General features: G+C 41.7%; 3 protein-coding genes across 19 annotated transcripts in view; 1 reads left to right on the top strand and 2 right to left on the bottom strand.

Annotated features, from left to right (window-relative positions):
• The first annotated feature begins 1,093 nt into the window (after positions 1-1,093).
• LOC117971217 (zinc finger protein 239-like) lies at positions 1,094-9,620 on the top strand. Its single transcript, XM_059017627.1, has 3 exons — positions 1,094-2,155; positions 4,090-4,551; positions 6,065-9,620. The coding sequence occupies exons 1-3, from the start codon at positions 1,798-1,800 to the stop codon at positions 6,451-6,453; spliced, it is 1,209 nt and encodes a 402-aa protein (XP_058873610.1). The 5' UTR covers positions 1,094-1,797; the 3' UTR covers positions 6,454-9,620.
• A 1,465-nt stretch (positions 9,621-11,085) lies between these two features.
• LOC131724804 (zinc finger protein 391-like) lies at positions 11,086-17,169 on the bottom strand. The gene is made up of 3 exons (XM_059017625.1): positions 16,356-17,169; positions 14,964-15,284; positions 11,086-13,490 (listed from the first exon to the last, which is right to left on the bottom strand). Exons 1-3 carry the CDS (start codon positions 16,681-16,683, stop codon positions 12,847-12,849), a joined length of 1,293 nt encoding a protein of 430 aa, XP_058873608.1. The 5' UTR covers positions 16,684-17,169; the 3' UTR covers positions 11,086-12,846.
• Positions 17,170-18,989: 1,820 nt separating this feature from the next.
• Positions 18,990-27,389, bottom strand: part of LOC117967260 (inter-alpha-trypsin inhibitor heavy chain H3-like) — a 28,076-nt gene continuing 19,676 nt past the window's right edge. For 4 of the 17 annotated variants that reach the window (XM_059017593.1, XM_059017599.1, XM_059017602.1 and 1 more), the window contains 14 exons: positions 26,223-26,249; positions 24,014-24,040; positions 23,109-23,129; positions 22,901-22,918; positions 22,577-22,594; positions 22,391-22,408; positions 22,204-22,221; positions 22,019-22,036; positions 21,662-21,682; positions 20,866-20,982; positions 20,473-20,650; positions 19,824-19,972; positions 19,293-19,383; positions 18,990-19,191 (listed from right to left, as the gene is read on the bottom strand). In XM_059017593.1, coding sequence (XP_058873576.1) covers positions 19,059-19,191; positions 19,293-19,383; positions 19,824-19,972; positions 20,473-20,650; positions 20,866-20,982; positions 21,662-21,682; positions 22,019-22,036; positions 22,204-22,221; positions 22,391-22,408; positions 22,577-22,594; positions 22,901-22,918; positions 23,109-23,129; positions 24,014-24,040; positions 26,223-26,249 — 854 coding nt within the window. In that variant the 3' untranslated portion in view covers positions 18,990-19,058. The remainder of the gene's footprint in view (positions 19,192-19,292; positions 19,384-19,823; positions 19,973-20,472; positions 20,651-20,865; positions 20,983-21,661; positions 21,683-22,018; positions 22,037-22,203; positions 22,222-22,390; positions 22,409-22,576; positions 22,595-22,900; positions 22,919-23,108; positions 23,130-24,013; positions 24,041-26,222; positions 26,250-27,389) is intronic. The other 13 variants (XM_059017600.1, XM_059017603.1, XM_059017608.1 and 10 more) reach the window with 11 other exon arrangements.

Genomic DNA, 27,389 nt, shown 5'->3' with positions numbered 1-27,389 from the left:
ACAGGGCACTGCCACAGGACACAAGACTCAGCACAGCCAGGACAGCATAGGACATGAGACTCAGGACAGCACAGGACACAAGACTCAGCACAGTCAGGACAGCACAGGACACAAGACTCAGCACAGCCAGGACAGCATAGGATATGAGACTCAGCACAGCCAGGACAGCACAGGACACAAGACTCAGGACAGCATAGGACACGAGACTCAGCACAGCCAGGACAGCACAGGACACAAGACTCAGCACAGCCAGGACAGCACAGGACACAAGACTCAGCACAGCCAGGACAGCATAGGACACGAGACTCAGCACAGCCAGGACAGCACAGGACACAAGACTCAGCACAGTCAGGACAGCACAGGACACAAGACTCAGCACAGCCAGGACAGCATAGGACATGAGACTCAGCACAGCCAGGACAGCACAGGACACAAGACTCAGCACAGCCAGGACAGCATAGGACATGAGACTCAGCACAGCCAGGACAGCACAGGACACAAGACTCAGCACAGCCAGGACAGCACAGGACACAAGACTCAGCACAGCCAGGACAGCATAGGACACGAGACTCAGCACAGCCAGGACAGCACAGGACACAAGACTCAGCACAGTCAGGACAGCACAGGACACAAGACTCAGCACAGCCAGGACAGCACAGGACACAAGACTCAGCACAGCCAGGACAGCACAGGACACAAGACTCAGCACAGCCAGGACAGCACAGGACACAAGACTCAGCACAGCCAGGACAGCACAGGACACAAGACTCAGCACAGCCAGGACAGCACAGGGCACAAGACTCAGCACAGTCAGGACAGCACAGGACACAAGACTCAGTACAGCCAGGACAGCACAGGACACAAGACTCAGCACAGCCAGGACAGCACAGGACACAAGACTCAGCACAGCCAGGACAGCACAGGACACGAGACTCAGCACAGCCAGGACAGCACAGGACACTAGACTCGTCAGGACAGCACAGGACACAAGACTCACTGTCCTCGGGACAGCACAGGACACAAGACTCAGCACAGCCAGGACAGCACAGGACACAAGACTCACTGTCCTCGGGACAGCACAGGACACAAGGCTCACTGTCCTCGGGACAGCACTCTGCATGCCTCGGGCCACAGATCACAAAACACAGCCTAACACAGTGTAAGCTTGTATAATAAAACATGGCGAACACCGGTATCCAGTTTCATCCTCGTCTTCTCAAGATCCCGCCCTTGGCTTCGACAGGCAGGACAGCCAATCAGCCTCGAACACTGCGGTAAGAGCCAATAACACGCGACGGTTCCAACCAGACACGCCTACTACTGGTGACGCTATCATTTTAGGGAAGGGAGGAAAGAAACATGTTGTCTTTGTTCACGCTGAAGAGAGATATTTTAAGGCATTCGGTTATCTGTTTTTTACGCGGATTAAAGTGGTTTTTTTATTATTATTTTTTGAAGTAATGTATCACTTTGTTGCTCATGTATTGCCTGCATGGAGTTCTGAAGCAATGAGTCGCTTTTCTGTTTAATTCAAGATCGGACTGAGTGCAGCGTGTCAGCCATATCTACTGAGAAGTTAAATTCGGCAGGATACTGAAAAACTAAAGTTGCTCCTTAAGACGAGCCTGTTTTGTTTGAGTGGTTTTTTTTGGCAGTCTGCGGATAAAATGTTAATCAGTGTCCTATTGTAAGTGACTCTGCGTATAATGTGCAGTTCACAGCCTGCCTCTGTAAAAACGCGTTGTGATTGTGGGCTACTATGAAAGGCGCTATATCTTCATTTTTATATTATTATATATGAATGGGAATTCTGTGAAGATGGACTTCAGTGTCTCCGTGTCGTTCTTTCAAGACGAGCTCGCCTCTACCATCGAGCACGCAGTGAAAGCGGCTGTAGACACCGTCTTGTGCCAAATCACAAAAGTTGTCGGCGGCAAATTCACTGAATTCCGAATGGAAATGGCTGGAAAGGAGAAAGAGAATGAAAGTCTGAAGCTGAGATTGGAAATATCAGAGAGCGAGTTGAAAGCAGTGCGGGAATGCATGAACGCTGCAGATGCAGACATTAAACAACCTCTCAGAAACATGAACCCCGACTGCAATGAACACGACTTTCAGAGGAACGAGAACCAGGGATTATTCACCAGAGTTAAATGTAAGTTTAAATTATTAGATTTAAAAACTATCTCCAAAAAAAAAAATGTACATATGTCTTTCAATTATTGTGTAATGTCTATTTCAAAGTAATAGGTTTGCTTTCTCTGCTTTGAAGATACCTTTATCACATTGTATCAAATATAGACCCTGAACACAGACCTGGGGTCAAATTACAACGGCACTTGTCCAATGTGTAAAGCAATTACAATGTCATTGCAAAGTTTACACCCCTGTGTAATTGTAATTCAGCTGTAATGAGACCATGTAATTGATCGAATTACAGTTCAATTACGCATTTATCTGTCACACGATCATTATTCTTTTCAATAGTATTTTCACCACTGTTAGTGACCCCGTTTGAAATAAAATCGATCAATCTTTATTTTATATAGCGCCTTTCATAGTGGACCACCATCACAAAGCGCTTTACAAGATGCAGTAACAAGAAGAAAATCCATAATACTTTAAATACAGGGAAATGCATAATACATGAAATAGTAGCAACAAAGGAGGCTGTGTGGTCCAGTGGTTAAAGAAAAGGGCTTGTAACCAGGAGGTCCCCCGGTTCAAATCCCACCTCAGCCACTGACTCATTGTGTGACCCTGAGCGAGTCACTTCACCTCCTTGTGCTCCCTCTTTCGGGCGAGACGTAGTTGTAAGTGACTCTGCAGCTGATGCATAGTTCACACACCCTAGTCTCTGTAAGTCGCCTTGGATAAAGGCGTCTGCTAAATTTAACTAATATTATTATTATTATTATTATTATTATTATTTATTTCTTAGCAGACACCCTTATCCAGGGCGACTTACAATCGTAAGCAAATACATTTCAAGTGTTACAATACAAGTAATACAATAAGAGCAAGAAATACAATAACTTTTGTTCAAGCAAAGTACAAGTGTGACAAAACACAATTCAATAATACAGTAGATAATAGTGATAGTTACATCAGGATATGATTAAATAGTGATAGTTACATCAGGATATGATTAAATACAAAGTACTACAGGTTAAACACTTGGCAGATTACAGTATTCTGAAGTACAGGATTAAATGCAGTAAAATAGGGGGCAGATAAGAGCAAAATAAAGCACATTTACATGAAGGGTGATAGTGTCCCAGGATACAAACAGAGGAGTTCTACAGGTGCTGTCTGAAGAGGTGAGTCTTAAGGAGGCGCCGGAATGTGGTCAGGGACTGGGCAGTCCTGACATCTGTAGGAAGGTCATTCCACCACTGCGGAGCAAGGGTGGAGAAGGAGCGGGCTCTGGAGGCAGGGGAGCGTAGCGGAGGTAGAGCTAGTCTTCTAGTGCATGCATAATAATAATAATAATAATAATAATAATAATAATAATAATAATAATAACACAGCAGCTAATAGCAGAGAAAACAGGTGGGTCTTGAGAGGTGATTTAAAGCTAGTTTCTGTATGTAACTGTGATTGTTGCTCAGTTATTTAACATACATGGAGTAAACATGTTCATGCGTGGAGTAGTTTTTAATTACTTTATAGTGTAAAAGTGTAATTACTGCCTCATAATTGTCGTTGAACAAAATAGCATTTAATTGCAATTGGAATTTCAGCAAAGAATTCTGCTGGAATTGGAATGGTAATTGTAATTTTATAATTAACCCCAAGTTTGCAGGCATCCCCGAACACTTCAGAAATTAGCAATGTCTGACCACTGCTCCTGGGCAAACTGTGACTTTCCTGGTAATCGTTGGGGACACACTTGAAATCCGGATGTGTACGAGTCTCTCTCTGGCATCAATGTCTGTGATTTTCTTATTGGGTTGAGCAATCCCCCCCCCCCCCCCCCCCTAGAATGAGGTCAGCTTGTAGTCACCCTGGTGTGTTTATCAGTAGAATTCTGAAAAGCCTGTGCAGGAAGGGAAGAGTTAAAAACCTGTGCACGTTTGTTTCACACAGATCCTGAAGAGAGACATGCTTTCAGTGAAGCAGAGGAGGGGCCAGTGATAGAAGCAGTTTACACAAAAGAGGAAATCTCTGATCAGGAGTGGTGTGGAAGAATAATGGAGATCACAGACCTGACAATTATTGACAGTAAAGACGTTCCTGAACTTGAACCTGTGCACATTAAAAAGGAGGATGTGGAACTGGAGTGTGATCACATCACAGAGGAAGTTTATAAAGAAAATAAAGTCAATAATCCTGTGAATATAGTTAAGATGGAATCTAGCCATTGTGATGAGTCCCCACCTGAACTCTCCTGCGTGAAACCCAATCAGCCTGTCTCTGAAGACACTGGTTCTAGTGTTGGAGAAGAGGGCACTCTGCTGGGGTCCATTCAGGGGAAACATCACCCCCCTCAGGAAAGTGCTGCAGATGGAAAGGAGGAAGGAGCGATGCCGTCCACGAGCAGCACAGCATGTGAGTAAAGCTGAGGGCAGCAATGCAGTCACACATGGGGATTGCAATTTGTTTTTTTCACAGGTGAAATTTCTCTCCCAGGTCCATTCCTGTCTCTTGTGTAGAAATGCAAAAACAATCAGGATTGATAAGACAACTATCTGATACAATGCAAAAGTTTTATTCAGGCACATCATATCAGACATCTGCACAGCCAAAATGCCGTATTAAAATTAACAATTAAACATAAAAGGGTTTATTTTATAACTTGTCACATATAAATCACTACTGTGTGGTCCAGCGGCTAAAGAAAAGGGCTTGTAACCAGGAGGTCCCCGGTTCAAATCCCACCTCAGCCACTGACTCATTGTGTGACCCTGAGCAAGTCACTTCACCTCCTTGTGCTCTGTCTTTCGGGTGAGACGTTGTTGTAAGTGACTCTGCAGCTGATGCATAGTTCACACACCCTAGCCTCTGTAAGTCGCCTTGGATAAAGGCGTCTGCTAAATAAACAAATAATAATAATAATAATAAACATTTCAATGTAAAATAAACATTTCAAAAGAAACTAGTGTGTAAACAGGTGTATGTACATGCAAAACTGTAAAAACGAATGTTTTTTTAATTTAAAATGAAAGTAACATATGTTTTCTCTGTGTGTCACTGTGTATTTTATTTATAAATATTTATTTTAAAATAATCGAGAGTAGTGTCCATTATTGCTTATAAAGACCCTGAGAATAAACATTTGTTATAGCACTGCAATCACTCGGGTGACACAGTATCTTTTGTAATTTTGCCCAAATGTACATATTTTTCAAAAAAACTTTTAGGAAGTATTGGAAGGTCCCCCAGGTCATGGAATAATACTTGGTGGAAGAAAAACGAAACAAAACACATATTGTGTTGATAAAAGGTTTTCTGAAGTTCTTTATAATGTTCCCCAGAGTGTTATGAAAAAAAAGGACACCAATTCCAAGATTAGTGTAAAAAAGGAAAAAAATAGATTTTTTGGTGAATTTTTATAGGAAGAGGCAAATACAGCAAAAAAACACCTGGTCCTTAGGGAGAGCATCCCACTGAAAAACACCTGGTCCTTAGGGAGAGCATCCCACTGGAAAACACCTGGTCCTTTGGGAGAGCATCCCACTGGAAAACACCTGGTCCTTTGGGAGAGCATCCCACTGGAAAACACCTGGTCCTTTGGGAGAGCATCCCACTGGAAAACACCTGGTCCTTTGGGAGAGCATCCCACTGGAAAACACCTGGTCCTTAGGGAGAGCATCCCACTGGAAAACACCTGGTCCTTAGGGAGAGCATCCCACTGGAAAACACCTGGTCCTTAGGGAGAGCATCCCACTGGAAAACACCTGGTCCTTTGGGAGAGCATCCCACTGGAAAACACCTGGTCCTTAGGGAGAGCATCCCTCTGAAAAACGTTTGGAGTTCATGATTATGAGGGGAAGCCCTGCAGAAGAGTGAATGTGTAAGAATGCTGTACAATAACCTTTGTCTCTTCTCTTTTTTTATCTAGCTGCTAAAGGCAATCACACAGGAGGGGTTCCATTGTCCTGTGCTGATTGTGGGAAGAGATTCAGTCATTTATCACGGCTTAAAATCCACCAGCGTGTTCACACAGGCGAGAAACCTTATCACTGCACTGAGTGTGGGAGGAGTTTCACACGGTCACAAAGTCTTAAAATCCATCAGCGCATTCACACAGGAGAGAAACCTTATCACTGCACTGAGTGTGAGAAGAGATTCACACAGTTAGGAAATCTTCAATCACACCTCCGCATTCACACCGGAGAGAAACCTTATCACTGCACAGAGTGTGGGAGGAGTTTCTCGCTGTTCCAAAGTCTTAAAATCCATCAGCTCGTTCACACAGGAGAGGAACCTTATCAAGAAAAAACTTCTTGAAAAGCCTTGCACACAAGGTACCCTCCTTTTTAAATGCAGGAAAGGCTCTGCTGCACTGCAGTTGCTCTGAGGATGTGTTGCCTGTTCCCTTCCTGCATTCTCATTAAAATGCTGCAAGAGAAAACCAATTAACCAGATTAATAAATATATCAAGGAACTGAATTGAGTGTGGTGGTGTTGAAATATATTTTTAGATTACATGAATGTTGATATGCCTTTCCTCAAAGGATAATGGTACTGTCTGGGGGCACAGTGGTTGTGAATAATTAAGCTCCACTTAAAACACAAACACTCGCCTCTAACTCCTTCTCTATCACAAAGGATCCTAACTGCCTTTTTAAATCATCAGTTATTCAATTAACCCTTTGCGGTCTTAGGTCCAACATCGCAATTTTCCCTTTCCGTCATCAAAAAGACGCAAAAAACAGGTCTCTAGTCGTTTTTTCTCCGGAAAAAGCCAAGAAAACCATTCAATGGCCAAGTGAGACCGATAGGAGCCGAGAGAAGCTGAAAAAAAGGGGGCGTATCTCATGAATACTGATAGACCCGACACCACATAGATAACACGGACATAAACAAACAAGATAGCTGCTTCTGCATCCAGCGCTCGGAGAATATCACAGACATTTGCAGAGCTTTTTTGAGATGTTCTAGTAATAAAATAATGACTTGGATCACATTATTGAGGAGTTTGGTGATAAAACGACTATGAAGAGGTATGTGAAAAATACAGCGAACAAGGGGTGGGGCGGGGCTGGAGATGCAGTACTGAGTGTCCTGTTGATATGCAGTGCCTTTTAAACCTGTTTTACTGTGAAAAAAAATACTTTTAAACAGAGCGTCTAAAATAAACTGCGCGTGTGAAAATAAATTGGACCTGACGCGACAAATAAATGGACCGCAAAGGGTTAAAGCCCCAGCCACATTCCCACATGTATTCTGACAGGGAGGAATTTAACCCCCTCTCTGCCAAACCCGATATTCCCCAGACACATATTACACTGGCAGGGTTTCAATAAGAAAAAAAACTACAGTTCAATCCATTCACTGGCAATGCGTGTTTGTGGCTGGTGGATAAGCGACTGGATTATTGATCCCCCTCAACCTAACCTACCAATTTACCTCTCTTGTCAAAATAATTTTTGGAAGGTAAATCTGTACACTAGGCTGTGTTTGAAGAGAGTTGGGATGCGTTATATTGCTATAGCAAGGCGACCAATAAGGAATACAATATTGTTGTTTCTTTATAAATATATAGTATGTGCATGCAGGTCTTTTGTTAAGAATATTCCTTCTGCAGCACTGCAATTAAAACAAATATATCTGCTGTTTCTGTGTATTACCTTCACAGCTATATTGTTTGTGGACAATAAAGCAAATGAGAATAATTGTTGTTTTTCTTTTTATTGTAAGATCAAGTTTTTGTACAGCAGTTCAAAGTAACGTTACAGTTCAAATGTAAAGCTGTAGTTCAGGGGTGTCCAATCCTGGTCCTGGGGGACCGGTGTCCCTCCTGGTTTTTGTTCCAACTGTACCCTAAATTAATTCATTGGAACAATTTAGCTTCTGCTAAGCACTTAATCAATCCAATTAAGTACTGAGCACTTGTTGCGCTGATGCACAGTGTTGGCAGCAACAGAGAGACATATAATGAGCAAAGCAGATTCAGAGTATCAAAAACCATGGGCTTCTGATGATGAGGCGATTCACAATGCCATTCCATTAGAGACTGAGGCGTAGAGTCACATGACAGTACCTGTAGAGGAGTCACCTGTCAAGTTCCAGTGTGAAACTTCATCCCCAGCTGCTGCATCGCCAAGTCATGGAGTACAAACAGCAGTTTTATGTCAAGATTATTGACAAGCAATTCTGCAGCTGTGTTACAGACTGATACGACCCCATGTGGATTACTTTTATTACCATCTCCATCTGCAGATGTTCCAGCTACAGAAGATCCTACTGTATGACAAGCGCACAGCTGGCAAAGATAGGAATGCAGTTTGCTCACTGCACAAAACATTGACATTCCTATGGCGATTAAAATAAGGGTTGATACATGGGTTAATAAATGTTAATACTGTGAAGGCGGCACTGTTCACAGTGCTGCATATCCCACTGTTTTACACTGTGTTAACCTTTACCTGAAGACGCACGGGAGCAGAATGGTTAAAAGGCTCCGTGCTTCCTTCATGACAGATTATAATGAACACACAGATGCTTTAACACAATATAATCACCTACACTTACTGACACAGAGGATGAAGGAAGCAAGCCCAAAACAAATTGGTAAATAACTTACTGCATTTAGTGCACATGTATAATTCCGACAAATACGCTTAAACCGGCATTCTGTTATACTTGAAAATCCAGTTGATCTGTTTGTTTGTTTTTAAAATCCCTGATGCCCGCTTCTGAATTCCGATTGCCGATTGGTTGGTTCTAAATTCCATGCGGTCTGCTATTAACTCTACACGGCACACCTGTGATGGTTACTATAGTGCTGTCCTGTGGATGTTAGTGTAATAAAACGTGTTTGTTTTTGTGTTTCTGTTTTGAAATTATTTATTATTATTATTATATATTTCTTAGCAGACGCCGTTATCCAGAGCGACTTACAATTGTTACAAGATATCACATTATACAGATATCACATTATCTTACATACAATTACCCATTTATACAGTTGGGTTTTTACTGGAGCAATCTAGGTAAAGTACCTTGCTCAAGGGTACAACAGCAGTGTCCCCCACTGGGGATTGAAACCACAACCCTCCGGTCAAGAGTCCAGAGCCCTAACCACTACTCCACACTGCTGCCCTATGTACTGTACTGTAAAATCAAAGTGAATTCGGTTTTGTTTACCTCTCTCTCGTAGGCGTTTCTTTCTTTTTATTATTTGTTTATTTAGTAGTCGCCTTTATCCAAGGCGACTTACAGAGACTAGGGTGTGTGAACTATGCATCAGCTGCAGAGTCACTTACAACTACGTCTCACCCGAAAGACAGAGCACAAGGAGGTTAAGTGGCTTGCTCAGGGTCACACAATGAGTCAGTGGCTGAGGCGGGATTTGAACCGGGGACCTCCTGGTTACAAGCCCTTTTCTTTAACCACTGGACCACACAGCCTCCTTCTTTGCTTTCAGGTCCTGCGTTTCACATAAACAGCATCTTTATCTCAGACAATTCAGTTTAGAAAAAAGGAAACAAACAGCCCAACCCGTTAAGAAATCATCCAATGTTACAGCATCATCCAAACACAACGACGCTCACACGCGGGGCATCAGCCTGTGGAATTACAAATCCTAGAGAGCCCGCACATTACTGAACAGAACAAGTCGAAACCGGAGCCATTTCGGATCCAGCACAGTGTAAGCTCGCCTAAAACGTAGCGCTGTAGGAGCCAACATGGCAGACTCTAGTATCCAGTTTCATAACCGCTTCCTCTCACCAGGATCCCGCCTTTGGTTTCGACAGGGAGGCCAGCCAATCAGTCTCGCAACATCAGTTATTTTCGGTTATTAAAAATAACTCAAACACATCGATTTTCAGTTTCAGTGATACATTGGATGTGTTGATACATATACTAACATTAACTCAATGTGTTGAAGCGAGGATGGCCACATTAGTATTCCAGCAAAGTAGAACTCGAGATGCATTTTGAGTCTTCGAATTGTGACAAGTAACACATTTCACTGTACACCCATTACCGCCCGCATATCTATCATACCACCCCATCGTACGACTATAGTGTACTGCAGTAATTAATCTCAGCCTACAAGTTCTTTACATTTTTCCCTAAGGGCAGCAGTGTGGAGTAGTGGTTAGGGCTCTGGACTCTTGACCGGAGGGTTGTGGGTTCAATCCCCAGTGGGGGACACTGCTGTTGTACCCTTGAGCAAGGTACTTTACCTAGATTGCTCCAGTAAAAACCCAACTGTATAAATGGGTAATTGTATGTAAAAATAATGTGATATCTTGTAAGTCGCCCTGGATAAGGGCGTCTGCTAAGAAATAAATAATAAACACACTGGATACCTGATTAAGGTTCCATATTTATGTCGCTATAATAATAATTGTACACCAGAAAAACGTTTTAACATACATTAGTCGCATTAGTTATTCTCAATAACTGTTTAAAAAAATGAGGCCATGTTGCTGGTTTGTTTAGGTTCGTGGTCATTAAACCTGTTGCTAAGCAAATGACACATTGACGTTCCTAGCGTATTACGCAGTTCCATATAATTGATGAATGGTGAAATAGAAGCAATGTCTTTGCACACTGTCCGCCTTCTGAAAGACGTTTTCTTTATCTGGGAAGAGAGTGGTGTGCATAATCGACATCATTTAACCCACGTTCATCAGCTTAAAAAAAATAAACTGAATTTTCTAAATCGGTCTTCGGGGGGTGCTGTTTTTGGTTATTGTCGGTTAAAACCGGAAACTTCAAGCCCTGCTTCTATCAGTGCAGACACCAAGGCAATGAAACACATACTCCTCCATCCGAACCTGTCTTCAGAAGCTCTCTCCCCATGGACAAGCTTCATGTGTGTCAGGCTTCCACAGTGCTGTCATCAACCACTGTGCAGCCAAACAGTATCATTTTCCTCTGAGGAAATGCAATCATCATTTATTTAAATATACAGATGTATTTCAACAACAACACCACACTCAATTCAGCTCCTTGTTATATTTATTAACTGGTTATTTAGAGTTTCTCTTTCGGCATTTTAACAAGAATGCATGAAGGGAACAGGCAACACATCCTCAGTGCAACACAGCCTTTCCTGCATTTAAAAAAGAATGGTATATCGTGTACAAGGTTTTTCAAGAAATTTTTTCTTTATTTATTTTGGATTCATTTCACACAAGGAAAACATATAAAGGGAATATTTCAGGTTAAGGAAAAATTATTTTAAATTATTTTTTGTAAAGCAGAATATGGAGGTGATTTGCGCAGGGAGTTGTACACTACAATTTAAAACAGTGATCCCTTTTTTGCGTTGCCTAGATGCGAGCTAAAATGAAACACTGAAAACAAAATTCATTATTTGAATTCGAATTCCAAGAGGGGACATTTTCAAGGTATACAAAACGGTTGTGAAATTGTATATCGGGGGGCGATATATCGCAGTCAGAGCCTGTCAACAACAAAACTGTTTGAGGTGTGAAGCTCAGAACTGACCAAATCTTAGCACTGACTTGAAAGAGCTGGAGACTTGGTCACATGTGAGGAGTTACATATAAAAATCCTAATGCATGAGACACAAGTAGAATCTTGCAGAAGCAATTACAATCTATCTGAAATGATCTGGAGCAAGACTATTTATCAAGCAAATGAATTATTTTGTTTTCAGTAAATATTTTAGTCAGATCTCCTGGTGTTTAGATCAAGTGGCTGAAGTTCTGTGAATTCTCTTGTGTCCTTCAAAACCCAGTAACTGACTGAACTCATGTGTGCATTTGTGGCAGACTGTCACTCCCCTTTGTATATTTTTGTGGCAGGACAGCGGCAGAGGGAAGACTCAAGAGACAGAAAGTGCAGTGAAACCAAAATATTTTAACTAACAAAACACAAATAAAAAGGCACGATGGCCAACCAAAAAGACAAACACAAAAACAGGCTTTAAACAAACCCCAAAAAACTCTCACTCTCTCACTCTCTCTCTCTCTCTCTGTTACAAACACTCACCTACTAACATACCCAACCACTCCCTTTTATATAGGTGCCTGGGCTAATTGGGCAATTCGCACCTCATTAGCCCAGGCACATTCCACACATACTCACTGAACCACACCCCAAACTCACTCACATCCACTCTAAACAATACAAAAAACACAGAACCACCACAAAATAGGCTGCACCCCATCACAATTTTGTTATGATTTATTGAATTATTATTATTGTTTGCGGCGTGGATGAAAAGCTGCCGTCATTATCTGTTGTTGTTTGTATTTTAAAAACCTTGTGAGGATGCGTGACTGATCAGCTACTGATTATTTAACTAGCTGACAGTCACGCATCCTTACTAATCTCGTGCAGACTCTGGCCGAGGGGTAATAAGATAATTAACAGCTACTTAACCCCTCGTCCAGAATATAAAGAGACCTGCAGAGTGGAGAACAAGAGTGGAGACAGGAGGTAAAATTATTAAAAAGATAACAATAGCTAGACGTGTTGGTTTTTAATGAGCACGACACTATTTGTTGCTGTTTACTTGATTGGCCAACGCCAACCTTTTATTTGTGTTTATTTAAATAAAGTATTGGGTGCCATAGTCTCTCAGTTTGCCCCGCCAGTCCTTGTTTTGGTTTGTGTTTCTGGTCTGACGTCACCGCCACCCGTGTCACAGCATTTCATGGCGTCTTTTAAGGTTTGTTAACTAACGTAAACTCTTCAAACAGTCAGTACATTGAGAAGATATTTTTCTTTTAGGTGAGTCCGCTGGTGGACTTTCAAGGAATTTAGATAGGTGAAACTCATCCTACATTCAGGACAGTGATGAGGTTTCTCTCCTGTGTGAATGCGCTGGTGGACTTTAAGGTGCGATAAACGACTGAAACTCTTCCTACACTCAGAACACTGATGAGGTTTCTCTCCTGTGTGAATGCGCTGGTGCGATTGAAGATTTCCGAACTGTGTGAATCTCTTCCCACACTCAGTGCAGTGGTAAGGTTTCACTCCTGTGTGAACACGCTGGTGTGTTTTAAGATTTTGTAACTGCGTGAATCTCTTCCGACATTCAGAACAGTGATAAGGTTTCTCTCCTTTGTGAATGCGCTGGTGGATTTTAAGCTGTGATAAATGACTGAAACTCTTCCCACACTCAGTGCAGTGATGAGGTTTCTCTCCTTTGTGAATGCGCTGGTGGATTATAAGCTGTGATAAACGACTGAAACTCTTCCCACACTCAGAACACTGATGAGGTTTCTCTCCTGTGTGACTGTGCTGGTGGATTTTAAGCCGTGATAAACGACTGAAACTCTTCCCACACTCAGCACGGGGAAATGGACTCCCTCCTGAGAGATTTCCTTTAGCAGCTAGAGAAAAAAAAGAGACAAGACAAATTTTATTGTACAGCATTCCTAGACATAAACCCTCATGACCAACTCCTAGAGTGAACTCTGATGAGAATACAGTCAAACCCGCTTAATATCACTCCTGTTCATGCCAGCCTCCTTTTATTATCAGTATAAGATCAGGTTTACTATATTGAAATGTTTCTTCTGGTGACACTTAGCAACCCGACTGGATTTGGCATCACCCAGTGATGAGTCATGTGATCCCAGCACCACTGTAAAGCTGAGGGAGCAGCACAACTGCAAACAGTCTACCAGAAACAAGGAAAGGCAAAGGTCTAACAGCATTCAAAACAGACATGATAGTGGGTGCACATCTAGCAGGGTCACAGCAGCAAGGATAGTTATGTTGCAAGCCATTGACATAGTGGCTGGGCAGCCTCCCTAGCTTAAATTGAGGTAGAATGGCCAAAATATGATGGACTTAGGGCATGCAGAGGGTCCTTTATCTGTATTCACGGACGTCATATTCCTATTCGTTATGTGAAGCTCAAACGGATTTGGGAGGGCTAAAACCGAAAGTATTTTGTACTTAATCATATCCTGATGTAACTATCACTATTATCTGCTGTATTATTGAATTGTGGTTTGTCACACTTGAACAAAAAATATTGTATTTCTTGCTCTTATTGTATTACTTGAATGTATTTGCTTGCGATTGTAAGTCGCCCTGGATAAGGGCGTCTACTAAGAAATAAATAATAATAATAATAATAATAATAATAATAGATTCCTGGCACTAATTTTTACTCTGATGTGTCCACATTGCATTAAAACATTTAATTTGACATTTAAATTATTTGGAGGCTTTCTTTTACTTTTGTGTGTAATTAAGTTTAATTAGGACTTTGGGCATGATGCATCAAAAGTCTATTTAAAATGCACTTGCTTCTTGTGGGTTATTTTAGTATCTACAATTATTTCAATGTTTATGCAACAAGTCAACACGTAGCTTCTTTCCAAAATGTGCAACTCAAATGCAGCAATGTGTTGTTTCCCTAGGTTAAAAATATTAATGATGAAAAAAAAAAAAAGAGCACAGATAAGCAATGCTGCTGTCTTCACAACACCACAAATCTTTACAATTGTTCCAACCCCCGCAAAGTCGATTGGCTGAATTACTCTCCCTTTAAGCTGTGATTGGCTGAATTATTCTCCCTTTAAATTGTGATTGGCTGAATTATTCTCCCTTTAGACTTGACAGACATTACAGCAGACCAACTGCAATTTAAAAAAGCATTAGTCAGAGGACAGAGAAGGATATGAATGCAAAATGATCTGTCTTTATTAGTTATTAGAAAAAAAGGTGATATCTGTTACAGGTACAGATATAACATTAATATTCGGCACATCCTTATTCAGCAAACTTCTAGTTTAGTTACCAGTTTCTGCAAGATTAATGGCAGCTCAGTGTTTCTTGTTTTGTATAATTACCTCTAAATCCCAGTTCACATTCAGGTGGACAATCATCACACAGGCTGGATCCCAGCTTGTTGTTCTCCTCAAGTGTACAGACATTATTTTCAGCAGGAACTTCCTCTGCGATGGGGACACATTCCTGTTCTGTGAATTCCTCTTTAATAGGAACACATTCCAGTCGAGGGACCTCTTCATCTTTAACACATGTCAGCTCTGTAACCTGCTTTAGACTTGCACACCACTCCTGGTCAAAGGACTCCTCTTGTGTGTAAGCTGCTTCTATCCTTGGCCCCTCCTGTGCTTCAGATTTAGGGATAGCATGGCTCTCTTTGGTATCTGTGTGAAAGAAAATTGTACAAAATTATAACTTAATTACTAGCCAGGTTCCTCTACAAAGCCAGCCCCTTGTCAGAATTATACTGAGAGATGTCATTGGAACAATTGAAAAAAAAAGTATCCTCACTGGAACAAACCCCACAACAGCTGGGGAAACAGTTAAGGAATACAGTGAGCGTCCTCTAATAACACAACCAAGTCAATACACTCTTTACATTTCCCAGAATGCCTTAAACAGGTAAAGAGCTGATAGTTTAAGTGATCAGCTAACCTGAGACAGCTGTGTGTGATTTACTGTGAGAAGGTTGGTATAAAAGTCCTGAGTAAACAAGCCTGTGTGGCTGTGCGAGGGTGAGGACCTGTTTAGAGTCGAGTCCTGACAAAGAGACTGTATTACTGAATCAGTGAACTTGAATCTGTGTTTCTGTAACTTTATTATTGTGAATGCTTGGGTTTTGTCAGATTAGCCAATTCACAGTTAGAAAGACACAGCGCAGTTAACGCTCCCAGATGGTATCACACCTTAAGGCACAAAGTGCAGTAAACATACAGGTATTGCCCTGTTTAAAAATACAGGAGTATTGTTGCAGTGTGTTGTGTCCACCACCATCGGCATCAGGAACCAAAACATATACGACAAGGTCGCATGAAAACCCAATTTGCTGCTGTACATTGAGATAAAAACTCACAAATCATTAGCCTAACCCTCTGCAATATGGTTTGTTTAACTTACTCGCCACAGTTTACTGCATTCAATATGTCACTTCACCAGAAGGATAACCATTCAAGTCCTAATTAGACAGGTTTACCGATATAGATTAGTACGTTTGTATTACACCCATTGAAATCGTAATTAGACCAGATGGGGTATAGAAACACATACCTGTACTTTCTTATCATCTGGAGAATTAACTAGACTGTTATAATATTAGGACAGGAGTCGAGTTATTAACAGCACTCATAATAAGCGCTTTAAAAAGTGTCTTAAGAAAGATTTGAGACACTAAAATTGACTAAAGTTATTTAAAGAGTTGGTTGACCAAGCAACACCACCAAAAAGATCAATCTTACCTTGAAATAATCCCTGGTTCTCGTTCCTCTGAAAGTCTTGTTCATTGCAGTCGGGGTTCATGTTTCTGAGAGGTTGTTTGATGTCTGCATCTGCAGCGTTCATGCATTCCCGCACTGCTTTCAACTCGCTCTCTGATATTTCCAATCTCAGCTTCAGACTTTCATTCTCTTTCTCCTTTCCAGCCATTTCCATTCGGAATTCAGTGAATTTGCCGCCGACAACTTTTGTGATTTGGCACAAGACGGTGTCTACAGCCGCTTTCACTGCGTGCTCGATGGTAGAGGCGAGCTCGTCTTGAAGGAACGACACGGAGACGCTGACGTCCATCTTCACTGGTTTGAGACTCGCGTAGCGGAATCCTGTTTGATTTTAATGTGTTATGTATTAACTGGAGAATTGACATTAATATAAAACCAGCATTTCTTCTCGTGTGATAAAAGAATGAAAACTTACAACAGTCTTTACTTTGCAAGGAGTAACGTTCGTCTTTCACAATCCTGCAGAAAACATACTAGAACTTAAAACGCGTTTGTCATCTCAGTAAAAAACAAAAACAAAAAAAAAAACACGATGACAAGTTCAACTTGTCGTAATAGCTACGGTGGGCACGCTGCACACCGAGTAAATAAAACGAAAAATGGACTACTTGTTTCAGAACCTAGTGCAGGTAATAAACGAACAAAAATCATAAATCATTAGGAAACATTTTAACCCAACCTAAATAAAACGGCAGGTGATAAACCAGCAGCGACACCTCCTACCCTCTCTCTCTCCAACATAAACACAGAAAGCTTATTTTAATATGTCCTGAAATGAAACTTAGCGTCACGACCAACTGGGCGTGCCTAGTTGGAACCGTCGCGTATTATTGGCTGCAGAAACACTCTAAATCCGTCCTGCGAGACTGATTGGCTGGTCTCACTGTCGAAGGGCGGGATCGCGTTGAGAAGAGGCGGTTATGAAACTGGATGACGAAGTTCGCCATCTTGGCTCTTACTGGCGTCGTGCTTTCAAATGCAATGTCCTGAAATGGCGCCAGTTGTGTCGCTCTGCTTTGTACTGGCGTGCTCGACGAGCTGTTTTTTTTTTTTTCTCTGAATGGTTTTAGTTAAAGTGGCGGTTTAGATATGAAACGGAAGTGTTGAGGAGGTAAAGAGAGAAACAACAACGAGAGATACAGCGAGAGAGGTAAACACAACTTAACGTATCGTAGTTTAAATTCGCATTGATATTTTGGTCGTACTACAGTAAACTGCATGGCAACTTGGAAACGGAACTGCATGAAAATAAAGTTTGAATTTGAGTTATGTTTATATCTACAGCATACTCGCCAACATTTGGAAACTGTTCAGCCGGACGCTCGTCTCCGTGGGGGTGTGGGGGCAATCGGAACATGAAATAAATTAATAGACTTTTTTTTTTTTTTTTTTTTTTTTAAAAGGCGGTATTGCGAAACCTTAACCACTCAACAAACACAATAAGTTATTCCAAGCGATCCGCAATCGCCTCGCAAAATTTGTGACTTTAAAAAAATAAGTGCTTTCTGCACAAAAATTGAGATTTTCCAACACGGCACAAAACAGTTGCGCGAAGTTGGAAAATAGCAGTATTTTTGCTAAAGTCGCAAATGTGTCTGTGCCTCGCAAAACCACCTGCGCATTCACCTGGGCAGCAGTGTGGAGTAGTGGTTAGGGCTCTGGACTCTTGACCAGAGGGTTGTGGGTTCAATCCCCAGTGGGGGACGCTGCTGTTGTACCCTTGAGCAAGGTACTTTACCTAGATTGCTCCAGTAAAAACCCAACTGTATAAATGGGTAATTGTATGTAAAAATAATGTCATATCTTGTAACAATTGTAAGTCGCCCTGGATAAGGGCGTCTGCTAAGAAATAAATAATAATAATAATACTAATATAGCAGAAATGCACAAGAGCCACGCGTGAATGCGCAGAATTGGTATACTACACGACAATGGACTGTTAACAATACCGTGCCAAGCAGCTATCATAGGCGTACAGTACGTACCAATATCCCTCAGACGAGTCTACACTCAAATGTAACCTGCACATGGAATGCAGAATCAAAGCTCATCACACATCGGTAGCATTGACACCCCCGAAGTTGCATGCCGACCCCCACAAATATATACATAAGCTACTAAATGGAGAAATGAAACAGAGGACCACAGGATAGTGTAGACTCTTCAACATATAAATTAAATAAAGATATATATTGTATGGACTTGCTAACTGGATAAGTGTCAACATGAAGGAGACAGACAAAATATCTCTGTAGCATCAAACTCCACTTGTTATTTTACAGAAACGTGCCTGACAGCCGGTGTTCTGGGTAGCTCTGACCCATGCTCCTTACACTATACATGAACATATTTACGAAGTGTGGACTGTAAAACAAACCCACAGTGCAGTGCATGTATGTATACATGTTTACATGCTGTGTATGTCTGCTTTACACCATATCAACTCAGTACCATGAAGCCTCCCTGTCCTGCTCGATAAAATGCTAATAGAGCTACGTAAAGCAACACAGAGTTTAAAATGAACAGCTCTTCTTTATTGATTTCGCTCCCTTGACAGTCACAGTGCATCGTGTTTCAAGTGACAGGACGCATTCAAAGAGTATACAGATTTGTCTTTTATTGGTTTGTCAGCCAGTCATCAAAACAGTAAGCATTGAAAGGCTTTTATGGTTTTTGAAACAAAGTCTGGACAACGTAGTCGCTGTAAGAGCCTTCGATTGCTCCTCGTCCACCGTCTGGGACAACCCAGCAAGAGACTCTGTCTTTAGACAGCGTTCCGTAATCGATTGTGAAATCCCTGGAAAACAGAATGGAACAGAGTCAGCAGTACAGTACATGCACCGATTGTGAACACACACTGTGTTTCTATAAAGCAAGACCCATTAACAATCTGTTTACCTGGTCACAGTCACATCGTGCCCATATACTTCAATCAAGACTTTACTGCCAATTTTACCTTCTTTTACAGACAACTGTCTAGAAAACCGACCTGTAAAAAAAAAAAATATATAACCAAACATGTAAGAGTGACTTACTGTACCTGCCTATGTACTGGGATTGCAGTGTTGAGTGCAGCTCTGGATCTCTTACAGGCAAGCCCGCAGGTGCCCGGCCAGCCACAGGGGTTGCTGGTGTGCGGTGAGCCGAGGACACCCTGGCTGACCTAAGCCCTCCCCACCCGGGCGACGCTTAGCCAATTGTGAGCCGCCCCTTGGGAGCTCCCATCCACGGTTGTCAGTGGAATAGCCTGGACTCAAACCGGCGACCTCCAGGCTATAAGGTGCATCCTGTACTCCACGTGGAGTGCCTTTAGCGGATGTGTCACTCAGGATCCCTTGCATGGACAACCTTTAAAACCTTGGCACTGTATCCCCGTCGTTGCCCCCCGGAGGCAATTAAATAAAAACAACCGTGCTTCCTAATACATACCCAGCAGCCCAGTGCTTCCTGCAGAGAAATCATTCAGTTTTATTTTGAGCCACAGAAAGTCTTGTCTTGAACGATGCAGTAAAACCTCAATGACCGTGCTCCCCAGAGTCACTTCAGTGGTCCTCCCGTTTGAAGAGGATAGAGAGAGGCTGGAGCGAAAGGGGGAGTGGATATCAGACACTCAACTCCTTAGCAATTTATTTTTGAAGAAGCTTCTAAGAAACCAAGTTGTTGATTTGATCGAGTGACACCCCGCCGGGATAAGCCACAGCTGGATCTGTTAGAGTGTTTTTCAGCACTGGGGAAACCCACTGTAATGAACTGGCGTCTCAGACCTTTGAACTGAATGGAAAGGCAAGGGCTAGACATGAACCACAAAACATACGGTTCAAAGACAATTCTTACCGTCAGTCTGAAGAGCAAGCTCTGTAGTCAAGAGGTAAGGACAGGTCTTATGCTGATGTCAGCATCATTAACGGATAATACATAATCTATTACATCGTGCGGATGACATCATCTGTTTAGCCCTTTAGGGGTAATCCTGGGATGCAATCCAGTGTGATTCCTGAGTGCTGTAAAATGCTCTATAGAAATCCTGACTGGGTTTAAGTCAAGCCAACCCCTTAGTGTGACGCATTCACGTCCTCACCTGTCCAACACGATGTTCATAGGGCTCCAGCTCAGTGTTTGAATGGAATTATCAGTTTTATTGACCAGGGAGAGTCCTTGTGTGTTAAACTCTATTTCGTACAGATCTTTGTAAACAATTCCTATCTTTTGGAATGCACTTTTCCCAGCCTCTCCCAGCTCTCCGTTGATTGTGATTCCTGAATTAATGATAAAGCAAAACGAAAGATTAGACACAGAAACTACATTTAAAAAAAAATAATGAATGAGAGGAGGCCATTCTGTCTCCACTTAATTTCCAACTGTGCTTCCTCTGGTCCTGGTTTCTGTGCTGCACTTAAAAAGATTGGCTACGGTTAACTTTGGCAACTTTGAGTGCAGTTCCTGTCCCCTGTACTTCTCTGTAGATTCTCACCTGAGTCTGCATCACTGACCAGCTGCAGAATGACACCGTCGGATGGAGCAGTGATCTCAAAGCACACGGACCGCTGTTTATTTTTCACTGGGATTACAAACCGCGGGTTTTCATCTGCTTGAAAACAAAAGGAACAGAAAAGAAAAATAAGCCTTTTCTAACATTTTCTTTTTAATCTAATTAATCAGAGCTATATTTAAATTGACAGTTCTCACAGGGCTAATAAAACGGTTCTAGTGGTTGTGATAAACATGATATCTGGTACTACCCTTGGTTAAACAAACCTCTGTTTGCAAGTCTTGCTTTCAGATTGCCCTTTCATGGTCATTTCACCTGGAGAACCTTCCCCACCCCTTTAGGGCTGGCTTTCCCTGCCAGTAACCAACCAGCTGCTTCCCTCTGATGACTGACACTCTTGGCATCCAGTAAGACGCTTGAAACCCTGAGGGAAGCTGCCGAGTTGAAATGACCAAGGCAGTGCGAGTGTTGTGTTTTAAAATGAAAACCCATGTTTTCAAATAGCAGACTGCACATTTAAAGACCTTTACAGTTAATGGAAGTGTGCAACTGGTATGAATAATGAAAGCATCATTGTTAGAAACGACCCCTTAAAAGGCTTTTGATGTGTAGTATTTTCTGAAAAGCAGCCATTGTTTTCGAGGGCTTTATTGGGTAACACATTTGTATTCTGAAAATTGCAGTAATTTCTGTATTCTTGGGTACAAGAGGACAAAAGACATCAGCATTTTTGGAGTGTATCTGAAATCTTGGATTAACAGTGAGGTTTATTTTTTACCTGTATGGGTTGGTGGTGGAGCTAAAGTACAGGAAGAAATATTCAGTTAGAGAGCGTCGTTCATGGTTGTCACACAGACACACACACACTTAGGCAGGCAGTCGCTGGACAACATATTAGTAAACAGCCAGGATGTCACTAACTCAACTCCGAATTGGGAGTGTGTAAACATACTCGTGGAATATGCAATCCCACTCATTATTGTTTATCGCTAGGCCTGCTGCTATTCGTTTTTATTTATTTTCTTTTGTCAAATCGACGATTAATATCAACAGTTATTTAAAGAATTGACAGTTTTTTCTCCAGAGGATATGAGCTACCGGCAGGTCTTGGATTAACAGCGAGAATTTTTTTTACCTGTATGGGTTGGTCGTGCTAAAGAAAAGGAAGAAAACAGACATTCAGTGGGAGAGCATCGGGCATGAATGTCACACAACACACACAAACAAACGATTCACACACACTGACGACACACATCACAAACACACACATTGATACCCACGCACGCACACAGAGAGACACACACAGTGATTTTTTTTTACCTGTATGGGTTGTCCGTGCTAAAGAACAGGAAGAAAACAGAGACATTGAGTTGGAGAGGGTCAGGCATGAATGTCACACAACACACACAAACAAACAATTCACACACACTGACGACACACATCACAAACACACACTTTGATACCCACGCACACACACAGAGAGACACACACAGTGATTTTTTTTTACCTTTATGGGTTGGCCGTGCTAAAGAACGGGAAGAAAACAGACATTGAGTTGGAGAGGGTCGGGCATGAATGCAACACAACACACACAAACAAACGAGTCACACACACTGACGACACGCATCACAAACACACACTTTGATACCCACACACACACACAAAGACACACACACAGTGATTTTTTTTTTACCTTTTTGGGTTAGCCGTGCTAAAGAACAGGAAGAAAACAAAGACATTGAGTTGGAGAGGGTCGGGCATGAATGTCACACAGACACACACACACTCAGGCAGGCAGTCGCTGGACAAAATATTACAAACAGGCAGCTAGGATGGCACTAACTCAACTCCAAATAGGAGTCTGTAAAGGTCAGCGGGTGTCCACCGATACCCAAGCCAATCGCCTCTTTCCACCCAGGAGCGACACAGCGGATGTGAGCTACCGGCCCCTGGTGGACAAAGGCCAGCCCTGCAGGTCTGCTTGAAGTCTTGGATTAACAGCGAGAATTTTTTTTACCTGTATGGGTTGGTCGTGCTAAAGAAAAGGAAGAAAACAGACATTCAGTGGGAGAGCATCGGGCATGAATGTCACACACACACACTGACGCAGACACATACACTCAGACAGACAGCCAGAAACAGACAGACAGACACGCACACACTTAAACACAGACAGACACACATACACTTAGACAGACACAGACAGACAGACAGTGACTTTTTACCTCTATGGGTTGGTTGTGGAGCTAAAAAACAGGAAGAAAACAGAGACATTAAGTTGGAGAGCGTTGGGCATGAATGCCACAGACACACACACACACACACACACTCAGGCAGGCGCTGGACAAAACATTAGAAACATGCAGCCAGGATGGCACTAACTCAACTCCAAATATGAGTCTGTAAAGGTCAGGGGCATCCTCCGATCCTCAAGCCAATCGCCTCTTTCCACCCAGGAGTGCCACAGCAGATGTGAGCTACTGGCCATTGGCTGACAAAAGCCAGCCCTGCAGGTGTCTGCTTGAGCTCACTGGGTGTCTGGCCAGTAAGAGACTCAGGCAGCACTGCAACATTCATAATATGCAGTCTTTTGTATATGACAGGTGTTCCTAATGTTTTGTCACGATGCTTGCTGTATTACTGTGGTCTGTCATGAAAGTTTGCCACAGTAAAAGCACAGCACAGGGTACTGAAGCACGGTGAAAGCACTGTAAAGCATTGTAAAGAATAGCAATGGCAAAGCAGATTAATAAAAGGGATAGAAGGGTCTGCACACCAAAGAAGATGAGTTGCAAGTTCACAAGACTGAAGCCATCAGTGAATATAGAAAAAGAGAGCAGCGCACACTCAAATGAATATCTTTAATCTATAAAAACACATCGCCAACGTTTCGACACAGAAGTGCCTTCAGGGTGTAAAAAAGTATATTAATAAACATGGCAAACCAGGGGAAACTATGGTCAATAGAAGTAAGATATATATTTTTTTTTAATACAATTGCGTTCTGCATGAAAAGTATCGCTAACCTATTTGTTGTAAAGTTAACCATTCACATCGCCTGCTCTGTAGGAATAGAAATCATACTGGTGCCATTGCCCATAAATATAAAAGACAAGAAAAAAATCCTCACCTGGCATATCGTAGTGAACAGAGGCCACTGAAAATCCATTTGAATAGAGAAATATGTATTTTAGACAAACCTAATATTTAGAGAATTGATACATTTTTTAAGCAGTATGACATCACTACTCGCTGGGGGTGTGCATCTGTTATTTCCGCCCCCTCTGAAACAGATTTAGTATTTAGAGATTTTCCATTTACTAACTCCCAGTAGCCACAGATGCAGGGGGGACAGAAATGACAGTTGCACGCCACCTAGTGGTCATTCCTATAAGAACACATCATCTCTTTATAAATTCTGCTTTTAAAAGTGGTTAAAGAAAATGATTTAGTAAGATGGATTAATGTGTAAGCCTGGTAAACTATGATCTGAGTAGACACACCCACGTAGAGTAGCAGAGCACATGCATGCTAGGATATTAAACTAAGAAATATCAGAGAAATCTAGATGACATTACCAGGGGTTTTTCACTCTCCAGAACCAATGCTGCTATTGTCACTGGAGTAAATGGATGGTATTGTCTTTCACGTACCATCTTATGAAAGTTCCCCATGGTAAAAGCACAGCAGAGGGTAACAGAGCACAGTGAACGCATAGGGAAGCATTATAAAAATAGCAAAGGATGATAAAGCATATTAAAAAAGAGTAATCTCACTCTTATAAAAGTGTCCCATAGTAAACAGTGTAATAAAGAATAAAGAATGGTAACGCATAGGGAAGCATTGTAAAGCACAGAGAGGTCTGGTAATGCATAGGGAAGCATTGTAAAGCACAGAGAGGTCGGGTAAAGCATAGGGAAGCATTGTAAAGGAAAGAGGGGTCTGGTAAAGCATAGGGAAGCATTGTAAAGCACAGAGAGGTGTGATAAAGCATAGGGAAGCATTGTAAAGCACATAGATGTGCTGTAAAGCATAGGGAAGCATTGTAAAGCACAGAGAGGTCTGGTAATGCATAGGGAAGCATTGTAAAGCACAGAGAGGTCGGGTAAAGCATAGGGAAGCATTGTAAAGCACAGAGAGGTGCTGTAAAGCATAGGGAAGCATTGTAAAGCACAGAGAGGTGTGACAAAGCATAGGGAAGCATTGTAAAGCACAGAGATGTGCTGTAAAGCATAGGGAAGCATTGTAAAGCACAGAGATGTGCTGTAAAGCATAGGGAAGCATTGTAAAGCACAGAGGGGTCTGGTAAAGCATAGGGAAGCATTGTAAAGCACAGATAGGTGTGGTAAAACATATTAATAAACATGTCAAACCAGTTTAAACTATGATATGTTCATAGAGTAACCATGGAAAGATTACACTTAATGAAAAGATTTCAGGAGTTGAAGACAAACGCCCCAATATTTCGCAGAACCTGCTTTATTGAACAGACCTGTTCTCTTTTTGTTTTTTCAATAAGATAAATAATTATAAAATGCTTTACTGCCGGGGGAGCACGCCACAGCGAGACCAGGATCAAGTCTAACTTATCTATCAACAACACTCTGGAAGAGTTTCAGGTGTGGTTAAACTGCTGTGAGAATCGTGCATAGCTTAAGAATAATAATAATAATAATAATAATAATAATAATAATAATAATAATAATAATCTCCATTCCTGGTTTTACTATGAGTTTAAGAAGAATACCCTGAGCTTGTTACTTATAGCACAGCCAGGAGACTCAGTCAGTCAGTCTTTTGTATATGACAGGTGTTCCTAATGTTTTGTCACAATGCTTGCTGTATTACTGTGGTCTGTCATGAAAGTTTGCCATAGTAAAAGCACAGCACAGGGTACTGAAGCACGGTGAAAGCATTGTAAAGCATTGTAAAGAATAGCAATGGTAAAGCAGATTAATAAAAGGGATAGAAGGGTCTGCACACCAAAGAAGATGAGATGCAAGTTCACAAGACTGAAGCCATCAGTGAATATAGAAAAAGAGAGAAGCACACACTCAAATGAATATCTTTAATCCATAAAAATACATCGCCAGCGTTTCGACACAGAAGTGCCTTCAGGGTGTAAACAAGTATATTAATAAACATGGCAAACCAGGGGAAACTATGGTCAATAGAAGTAAGATATATATATATTTTTTTAATACAATTGCGTTCTGCATGAAAAGTATCGCTAACCTATTTGTTGTAAAGTTAACCATTCACATCGCCTGCTCTGTAGGAAAAGAAATCATACTGGTGCCATTGCCCATGAATATAAAAGACAAGAAAAAAATCCTCACCTGGCATATCGTAGTCAACAGAGGCCACTGAAAATCCATTTGAATAGAGAAATATGTATTTTAGACAAACCTAATATTTAGAGACTTGATACATTTTTTAAGCAGTATGACATCACTACTCGCTGGGGGTGTGCATCTGTTATTTCCGCCCCCTCTGAAACAGATTTAGTATTTGAGATTTTCCGTTTACTAACTCCCAGTAGCCACAGATGCAGGGGGGGGACAGAAATGACAGTTGCACGCCACCTAGTGGTCATTCCTATAAGAACACATCATCTCTTTATAAATTCTGCCTTTAGAAGTGGTTAAAGAAAATGATTTTGTAAGATGGATTAATGTGTAAGCCTGGTAAACTATGATCTGAGTAGACACACCCACATAGAGTAGCAGAGCACATGCATGCTAGGATATTAAACTAAGAAATATCACAGAAATCTAGATGACATTACCAGGGGTTTTTCACTCTCCAGAACCAATGCTGCTATTGTCACTGGAGTAAATGGATGGTATTGTCTTTCACGTACCATCTTATGAAAGTTCCCCATAGTAAATGCACAGTAGAGGGTAACAGAGCACAGTGAAAGCATAGGGAAGCATTATAAAAATAGCAAAGGATGATAAAGCATATTAAAAAAGAGTAATCTCACTCTTATAAAAGTGTCCCATAGTAAACAGTGTAATAAAGAATAAAGAATGGTAATGCATAGGGAAGCATTGTAAAGCACAGAGAGGTCTGGTAATGCATAGGGAAGCATTGTAAAGCACAGAGAGGTCGGGTAAAGCATAGGGAAGCATTGTAAAGGAAAGAGGGGTCTGGTAAAGCATAGGGAAGCATTGTAAAGCACAGAGAGGTGTGATAAAGCATAGGGAAGCATTGTAAAGCACAGAGATGTGCTGTAAAGCATAGGGAAGCATTGTAAAGCACAGAGAGGTCTGGTAATGCATAGGGAAGCATTGTAAAGCACAGAGAGGTCGGGTAAAGCATAGGGAAGCATTGTAAAGCACAGAGAGTTGCTGTAAAGCATAGGGAAGCATTGTAAAGCACAGAGAGGTGTGACAAAGCATAGGGAAGCATTGTAAAGCACAGAGATGTGCTGTAAAGCATAGGGAAGCATTGTAAAGCACAGAGATGTGCTGTAAAGCATAGGGAAGCATTGTAAAGCACAG

The sequence above is a fragment of the Acipenser ruthenus genome, chromosome 57, assembly GCF_902713425.1.
Source record: "Acipenser ruthenus chromosome 57, fAciRut3.2 maternal haplotype, whole genome shotgun sequence".
NCBI lineage: Eukaryota > Metazoa > Chordata > Actinopteri > Acipenseriformes > Acipenseridae > Acipenser > Acipenser ruthenus.
The sequence above is the reverse complement of the archived record's forward strand: the minus strand, read 5'-3'. Positions and strand labels throughout refer to the sequence as shown.